The sequence below is a fragment of the Xenopus laevis genome, chromosome 2L (assembly GCF_017654675.1).
Source record: "Xenopus laevis strain J_2021 chromosome 2L, Xenopus_laevis_v10.1, whole genome shotgun sequence".
Lineage (NCBI taxonomy): Eukaryota > Metazoa > Chordata > Amphibia > Anura > Pipidae > Xenopus > Xenopus laevis.
Genome location: NC_054373.1, coordinates 176,691,023 through 176,700,065, shown reverse-complemented (window position 1 = coordinate 176,700,065; position 9,043 = coordinate 176,691,023). Strand labels below are relative to the sequence as shown.

The 9,043-nt window shown below is 37.3% G+C and overlaps 1 protein-coding gene and 1 long non-coding RNA gene across 2 annotated transcripts in view; both read right to left on the bottom strand.

The window, feature by feature from the left end:
* LOC121399742 (mitogen-activated protein kinase kinase kinase kinase 4-like) overlaps window positions 1-7,070 on the bottom strand; it is a 10,982-nt gene extending 3,912 nt beyond the window's left edge. Inside the window, exons 1-11 of the mRNA XM_041581300.1 lie at window positions 7,005-7,070; window positions 6,823-6,885; window positions 4,503-4,607; window positions 4,268-4,324; window positions 3,889-4,017; window positions 3,501-3,611; window positions 3,314-3,404; window positions 3,092-3,210; window positions 2,422-2,476; window positions 1,959-2,082; window positions 1,663-1,764 (exon numbers count right to left, since the gene is read on the bottom strand). Of these exons, the coding sequence (XP_041437234.1) occupies window positions 1,663-1,764; window positions 1,959-2,082; window positions 2,422-2,476; window positions 3,092-3,210; window positions 3,314-3,404; window positions 3,501-3,611; window positions 3,889-4,017; window positions 4,268-4,324; window positions 4,503-4,607; window positions 6,823-6,885; window positions 7,005-7,070 (1,022 nt within the window). The remainder of the gene's footprint in view (window positions 1-1,662; window positions 1,765-1,958; window positions 2,083-2,421; window positions 2,477-3,091; window positions 3,211-3,313; window positions 3,405-3,500; window positions 3,612-3,888; window positions 4,018-4,267; window positions 4,325-4,502; window positions 4,608-6,822; window positions 6,886-7,004) is intronic.
* Window positions 7,071-7,177: 107 nt separating this feature from the next.
* On the bottom strand, window positions 7,178-8,140 carry LOC121399668. The gene is made up of 3 exons (XR_005965250.1): window positions 8,089-8,140; window positions 7,938-7,973; window positions 7,178-7,224 (listed from the first exon to the last, which is right to left on the bottom strand). It is a non-coding gene; the product is annotated as an uncharacterized LOC121399668 (long non-coding RNA).
* Window positions 8,141-9,043: the final 903 nt, after the last annotated feature.

Here is a 9,043-nt window from a genome sequence, read left to right as displayed (position 1 = left end):
ATGGGAGATAGCTTCATAGTACAAGTTGATCCAGGACTGGTCCGAATTTTTCCCCCTCTGAGCAAAATTGGAGAGGCTTTCAATGGTGTGTTTGCCTTTCCTCTGGATCAACTGACAGTTAGACAGGCTTACAAAAAAGTTTAAGGTTGAAACTTTGAGAACGTGTGTCTTTTTTTAAAAACTAATTTTACTATCTATATAATATACGCTTAGCTAACCAAACAGGCATGACAAAGGGTGCATTGAATGGAATTGTATAAAATCTAATATCTACCTCGGCAAGCATCAAACATGGATAACTTTAGTTTCTCCCATTTGCCCTTTTAGCGAAGAAATAACAAATATTCACAGATATTTGTGTGATTTTAAGAATAGAGCACAATAGTATTTCAATTACAAGCCGGATTAATTACCCTCATGTTTTAAACAAGGGGATTGTCACTAACCTTTTAATAAACCACTTTAAAGAAACCACCAGTCTCAAATATTACATCCTCTCAGGGTACAACAATTAGTCAATCCCACAAGACATTTCATATGACCAAAGAACAAGGGCATCTATTTAAATTAGGAAATTTTCATTCTTAGGCCACAGAAACGTGAATTCATTAATTTTTTTGGCCGAAGTGAAACGGAGAAGTTCGCCCCATCACTAAACATTCTCTTAAAGAGCTTCTAGAAAGATTCTAAACATTGCAGACATTTAGCCTGGCACACTGCACCATTGCTTGTAGCACTAATAATGGTATTAGCCACTATTTGCTTGCTGCAAGAATTAGATATTAATTGGAAGAACTACCCAAGATTAAATGAAATGAGAACATGGGGAATTACCAGGGCAGGAACAAGATGAATAAAACAGCACAGAAAGACTGTTTATTGGGAATTCTTGTTGAGGTAGATGTGGCTATGCCCCAATTCCCTAACAAGTCATTTAAAGGAACATGGATAGATCCATATCAGTGTATGGAGGTTATTAGGACCCCAATAAATACAACATGAACATAATATAATTATATATTTTATTATTGTACAGGATCTATGATTCAATTCAGCCGCTGTTGTCAATTAGCCCGCCATCGGGGACCAAGGGGCATGTTTAACATTGTTCGATGGCCAACATATCTCCCAAAATCTCTCCAGTATCTATCTCCAATGTTAGTAAACATGCCCCAAGTTCTTGCGGTGGCCCAAAGATTGACATAAGGGCCTGCAGTGTTGCCCCCCGTCCCTCCCCCGTTGGCGCTATGATGTTTCTGGAACTTCAGTGCTTCAGTCCTAAGGAGAGTAATACTCAGTGTTAGCCATGGAGAGGGTGTCGTTATAATAATTCTGCAATTTCTCTTTCTATGGTGTATTACTATTAATTTATATCCCATGCTGCTGGGATTAAAGGTCAACTACTACAGCTAATAATAAAATTTCTCTATAGATGTGGGCCTAGTCAGTCGACCTCCTGCCCTAATACCAATCTCAGCCTTATATAATTAATACTGTATAATGTAGTAAAGCCGGAGACTATAGCTAAGAATAAGAGCAGGTAGGGTGGAATGGTCTGTACATCAAGTGAATTGTAATTGAAATGAGCAGTTCCTTACTTTCCTTCACTGCAGGTGCCATTTGATATTGCTCTTCACCACCCCTTTCATTAAAGAATCTTACAAATGGAGAGGGGTAGTGATAAGAGCTTTCCAGCAGACGGCCTCCAAGCTGGATCTTTCTGGAGCCAATTGGCCGACGGAATGAATGTTAAAGTTGTCGCTCCTGCGGAAAAAAGAAACAGAAGCCCAAAATTAAAATTGTTATGTTAACATAAAACAACCATGTGCCCTGAATACCTTAATATCCCCCTCACCAACTAATCCCTGCTTGTTCCCCACATTTAATATTCCCAACCCTCTCCCCTCATTACCCTTCATCCCACCCATCTCCCCTTTATTTTCCCCACCCTTCTCTACCTCTCCCTCTTTTCTGTTTTCAGTTGAAATGACTCCACCATTTTGTCCACAATAATTACTGGCGGCAGGGTCCGTGCATGATAGCGTTTCATTGAGTTTTGCTGGGGGAAAACTATGCTGAATGCTAGGAATGTAAGAGAATACAACATGAAGAACATTAATGACTGACAATCACAACAGTGGAGGGCAATTTTACTCAAATTCAAAAACTAATTTTCTAATTTTTGGTAAAAACTCAAATTTACTAAGTTTGCTTTTACTTCTCGATTGCCAGCCACACTTGAAAAAAATAACGTGGCATTTCCTACAGAAACTGGAAATACAATTGTGTAATTCAGCCCATTCGTTTTTAATATTTAATAATATTCAGTGTTACAGCATGACACATACAGTAAATGCCCTCTAACTTTTCTACAAACAGTTCTTTATGTACTAACGTACAGTCCCACTGGGGTTTACTTACGGTAATAGCCTTCCGCCATTTGAAGTGCTGATATTCCCAAGGACCATATGTCAGCCTAGGTATTAAAACATAAGAAAAAGCCAAAATTAGATAAGAAAATACACAGGGCATATAAAATATTCCAGTGGTGGATCATTTAAATCCTTTTTCTATCTATTTGGAATGCACAGTAACAAAATACAGTGGAACTCCCATTTTATGTATTACAGGGGGCTAGAAAAAAATGGTGTAAAATCCAGGAAAGTTGAAAATCAGGGGAATTCATTATACATCATATAAAAGTGGGGCCACACACAAAAATGTGTAAAATGTGGGAAATAAAATCAAAGGGTGTGAAATTAAGGTTTCACTGTACAATACAAAACCTGACCTTTGTACTAATATAAAACATTTGAAGGAGTAAAGTGATGTCACTAAAGAATGACCCCAGGCTGAGCTGGAAAACCCCATAAAGAGTCAAGTGGAGTTGGTTTCTAATACTCCTGTGCACTGCACTCAGATTTGAGAATTTCTCTCTTCGCTTCTCCCTCTCATGTCACAGAAACCACTTTACAGCTTTGGATTCACTGTTATGAGAGGGGCATGTGAAGTGAGTGAAAAAGTCCATGCAGTGCACCCCGTGTAAGCTCCATACATTATATATAAAGTGAGAGAGAAGATATCACAATACCTTAGAGTTATACCATATGGTCTTCTTGCCAAAATTGGCCAGTACTTCTGGCGCCAGGTATGGAATCCGCCCAGACGTACTGTGACTCATTTCCCCGATGGTGGCGGAGCTGAAATCACCTGAAATTGTATGACAAAAGCAGGAATTGTAATATTCATTTATAAATGTATCCAATAAAAAACATGGATAAATCAGTTTTTTCAGATTCTAAGCATCACTTACTGATCTTTACATCTGCCGATGTTGTCAGGATAATGTTCTGGGGCCGCAGGTCGTGATGGATGACCTTTTTGTTTTCCAGATGACACAGGCCCTGGGAAATGAATAAAGCAAATATATTAATATTTTTTCTGCTCTTTAATTGAACTAGATTTAGCCAGAAAAGTGCCAAGGATCACATGAGACATACCTTTAATACCTCCTTGCAGATGTACGCTATCCAGCTTTCATGCAAGGAGTACTGCTCACTGGTGTAGATTAGATCTTCCACCGCTACACCATTCCAACGCTCCATAGAAATCTAGAAAAGAAAGTTTGACACATAAATTTGTGTGGTCTATAATTATATTAGGAAGTCTGGGGAAAGGCTGTGTGGATGTGAGTCAGAAATAGACCTACACAAGCATTCTGGGTGTAACTACAATATCAGGTGCAACTGAGAACAAAGTGATCCACATGCACCGTGACTCTTTCTTACCAAAATGAATAATATTTGCCATCCAAAATGTTTGCTTGTATTAGAGCTGTTGACTGGCATGTTGGTGCATAAATTGTAACCTGAATAAACACTTCCTTACCCACAGTCCTTCATAGTGGGGCTTCTTTACAGAGGCACGTTGGTAATAAGCCCCATAGTAGCCAATGACATTTTCGTGGCCTCTGATAAGTTCAAGGACTTCCACTTCTTGAAGGATGTCTTTTCTCTTCTAGTTTCAAACAAAAGAAGCAAAGTCAGTACAATGGGATACAATTACAATTTCAATACCCCAGCCTAACTTGTAGTTCTGAAAAATGACAGTTTTGTAATATCCCCTACATGAGAATTGCACAATATGTTTGCCTCTCTCTGTTCTTATTTCTTAAATCCCATATATTTAACAAGTTCTCCTTCTACTAAAAATCAGGTATAAAAAAGTTTATTTGTATCTAATAATTATTATTATCAAGACTCATTACCTCTATGTCCTTTACGATGGTCACGGACACATCCAGTTGTTCTTTACGGTGCCAACCCTGCAACAAAAGTAGCCAATGAATCTCTGATCATTACTGTGTCGGAACATTAGGGAAGCAAACACACATACTGGGTGGATATGGGAAGGTTTTATTGGCAGATTGAGAAGCACAAGGAAAACACAGAAGGGAACAAAACTCTAGAGGGAACACCAATCGGCAGAATCAACAGAATTACCCAAAACCATGACACAAGTAAGCCATAAAATATCTTACGGTATAATTCATCCCGTAGCTGTCCCTGTCCTGTTGGCTCCAGGATTTGCAGATATGTCCTGGGCGTCTAAAACATAACATTGTAATTAAAAAACATGATAATACAAACTGAATTAATATAGTGCAACCTTTCCAATATGTGAGAAGAAAGGAGGTGTAGGGGAGCTGGGGAACTGGTGTATTAGGGGAGAAGGCTGAGGGCCTGGAATATTTAAGTCAAACCATTTGCTGTGCTTTTGCGTTGTTTAGTGTTCCAAATACAGTTAAAAGCTGCTTACCGGGAACTTTACTTCAAGCTGATTCTCCTGGGGAAGACAAAAAAGGTTTTCTCAGAATCAATTGGTTTTTGGAAGTGCTAAAATTATAATTTTAGCGGGAACATTTTTATTGTATGAACTGAACCCTGGAGTGCTTAAATGTCAGGTGTTTTGGAGACTAGTTAAGAAAATGAGACGAAAAAAGTGTTGGGAAATGTATCAGGGTCTCAATTTTAAAGAAGCTAAATGGCAAAATATTAGGTTGATTTTTATTTGCCCCTACTCTTCCTCTCCTATTCTTTACCTGGCAGTTGTTCATGCCAGATCCAGCTCTTGCTTTTGTTTTTCCTGGCAGTTGGTATCGTCAGGGGTTTCTGATGGTTCCTGGTTAGAGATAAAAGTCAAGTTATCAAATCAACTCAACAGCATTTTAAAGAAGAAGCGCAAAAAATGTAGATGTAATATTTAGGGATTGGTGTTTTATTTGTAATTATTCGGTAGTTACTTGGCAGATGACATTGAAAGAGCCAACAGATTACCCTGGTTAAGAGCAACGGTAAAACAGGCTGTTAGTTCAGCACTCTCCTCTGGGAATATGATGATGTTGTAATGGGAAAGCATCAAGCTAACAGAGCTCATGTTTAAAAAAAAAGGCTAAAAATTGTGGAGGGTGCCCCACTAGAAAGAAAGACTAAATATCAACCTAGTAACCTTGCTTATCAAAAAAGACTTTGGTAATGATTATAATAGTAAGAGGCCTATAAGGAACAATGTTATTAGGGCATTGCCAGTAAATGTAAATTTTCATTTCTAGTTTTTATAACAGATGGTGATTGGTTGGAATAGGCAACTTAGCACCTATGCTGGTAATAAATTTCGGTAAATATTGTTATTGGTATAGAGATTATTTATGAAGCATGTAACTATGTTCTTTTAAATACATTGGGGCCACTGAACAATTCATTGTTGGTTACCTCAATAGGTGTCACATTGGGGCTCTTCAAGTCTTTCTATGTTATTTTATAAGTTTCAAACCCGCGGACATTATTATAAAATAAATCTTTGTTACTCCATTGGTTATGTCCTTCTTACCAGGGAGTGGCAGGGGCTGCTATCAGCTATCAGATCTTGTTCCCTGCTCCACTTGTTGTTCTTCCACTTGTTGTTTTTCCTGAAAAAAAAGGTTTTGAAAATGTTAATTTACAAGTTCAACCTGCGGGCATTATTACATAATAAATCTTTGTTACCAATTGGTTATGTCCTTCCTTACCTCGGAGTGGCAGGGGCTGCTATCAGCTATCAGATCTTGTTCCTGCTCCACTTGTTGTTGTTCCTGTTTAAGAAAAGGGAAAAAAAGATTTTGTAAATGTTATTTGATAAGTTCAACCCACGGACATTATTACAAAATAAATCTTTATTACTCATTGGTTATGTCCTTCTTACCTGGGAGTGGCAGGGGCTGCTATCAGCTATAAGATCTTGCTCCTGCTCCACTTGTTGTTGTTCCTGTTTAAGAAAAGGGAAAAAAAAGATTTTGAAAATGTTATTTTATCATCGACATTATTACAAAATAAAATCTTTGTTAATTGGTTATGTCTTCTTACCTCAGGAGATCTTGGCTCCACTTGTTATTAAAATCTTATTAAAAATAAATCTTTGTTACCATTGGTTATGTCTTCTTACCTGGGAGTGGCAGGGGTGCTATCAGCTATCAGATCTTGTTCCTGCTCCACTTGTTGTTGTTCCTGTTTAAGAAAAGGGAAAAAAAAGATTTTGAAAATGTTATTTTATAAGTTCAACCCGCGGACATTATTAAAAATAAATCTTTGTTACTCATTGGTTATGTCCTTCTTACCTGGGAGTGGCAGGGGCTGCTATCAGCTATCAGATCTTGTTCCTGCTCCACTTGTTGTTGTTCCTGTTTAAGAAAAAAAAAAAGATTTTGAAAATGTTAATTTACAAGTTCAACCCGCGGACATTATTAAAAAATAAATCTTTGTTACCGATTGGTTATATCCTTCTTACCTGGGAGTGGCAGGGGCTGCTATCAGCTCTTAGATCCTGGTCCTGCTCCACTTGTTGTTCCTCCTGTTTAAGACAAAAAAAAAATAAAACGATTTTTAAAAAAAGATTTCCCAGCTCAATACTGTAACAAAATATTTCCTTGAAATATTTTTATATATTACGACCATAGCATTTCTTCTTACCTGATTGATGTTGATATCAGGAGTTTCTGGAGTCTCCTGGTTAAGAGAAGGAAATAAAAAAAACATTGTATTATTGCTGTTATAAAGAAGCTAAACTACAATCTTGCATAAAATATAGGGTGATTTGTTTTTTTTTCCAACGACTCACTCTTTCTGATGTGCTTACCTGGCAGATGGTTACAGCCAGCTCCAGTTTCTGCTCTGGCTTTTCTGATGGTTCCTGGTTAAAAGATAAAAGTCAAGTTATCAACTAAGTTTTTTGGAGAAGAAGAAGTGCAAATAATTAATATTTAGGGATTGCTGTTCTGATTTATTCAGTACTCAACAGGTTGTACCTGGTTAGAAGAGGAAAATAGATCAGGTCTATAACTGCTCTATGTACAGATCCATATGTGGATGTAAATAATCTTTATATCAGATATTTTGGTCTAATGGAATATAGTTAACTGTTTGCAAACCATCATATTAAACTCTCATGTTTCCATTAATAGTAACCATCTTGCTCAATAAAATGCTTTCCCAACATTTTCCATGAGTATCACCAGATTATAAAGGTGAAGAGCAATGATATAAGAGACTGTTAGATCAGTGGTCTCCTCTGGAAATATGTTCCAATGGGGAGCACTGAGCTACCAATGCTCATGTTAAAAATGTGGCTACAAACTTGTGGAACTGGGCCCTTTCGAAAAGGTTTGGGACATGAAAACATTTTTATTTCATAGTGGTCACTGAGGGAACCAAAGAGCTACAGTAACACCAGCTTGAAGATGGAAGTAGCTCCAGGCTTCTCCTGCAGAAGTTCAGCCACTTGAATGCACAGACTCACCAGTGCTGAAGTTGGTGGCACCTAACAAATTGTCACCCCAAGGTGAATCTGGGTTTCATATTTCCTTACAAATTTTTTGATATTACAACCATAGCATTTCTTCTTACCTGTTCAATGTTGACATCAGGAGTTTCTGGAGTCTCCTGGTTAAGAAAGGGAAAGAAAAAACATTGTATTATTGGTGTTATAAAGAAGCTACACTGCAAAAAATATAGGGTGATTTTTTATTCTCCACGACACTCTTTCTGATGTGCTTACCTGGCAGATGGTTTCAGCCAGGTCTAGTTTCTGCTCTGGGTTTTCTGATGGTACCTGGTTAAAAGATAAAAGTGAAGTTATCAAAACAACTCAGCTTTTTGTAGAAGAAGTGCAAATAATTGTGTAATATTTAGGGATTGGTGTTTTGATTTATTCAGTACTTATTGGCAGATAGTATTTCCAGAATCAACAGGTTGTACCTGGTTAAGAGAGGAAAATAGATCAGGGCTATAACTGCTCTATGTACAGATTCATATGTGGATGTAAATCATCTTTATATCACACATTTTAGCTTAATGGATAATAGTTATAGTTAATATTTCCATAAATAGTAACCATCTTGCTCAATAAACTGCTTTCCTAACATATTCCATGAGTATCACCAGATTATCCAGGTGAAGAGCAATGATATAAGAGACTGTTAGATCAGTGGTCTCCTCTGGAAATATGTTCCAATGGGGAGCACTGAGCTAACGACGCTCATGTTAAAAATATGGCTACAAACTTGTGGAACTGGGCCCTCTAGAAAAGGCTTGGGACTTGGCTGGGAGGGGGCCCAGACTAATATAACAACCATTACCTCAGAAAAAAGAATTGTGGTAATGATAATAATTATAATAAATCAACACAACATTTAAGGGAAGCTAAAACATAAAGACTGTTTGATACCAACTCCTTTACTGCTTACCAGGCAGATTATTTCGTTGGGTTCCTCCTGGTTAAATGATAAAAAGGTGGTGTTATTTTATTTAATTAAAGGCCTATCATTCACTGTTAGTTATCACTAAATGAGTATGGTTAATTTTGTAAACATATGATTTTATGATTTTTACTAATGTGAGTAAATAAATGCAGGGTCAGAACAGGGATTTATTCTATAATAATAATAATGCAAAGACCAAGGGGTTATCCTTTGATCAAGGAAGAAAAGTGTTTTACTAAGGTCCAAGACATC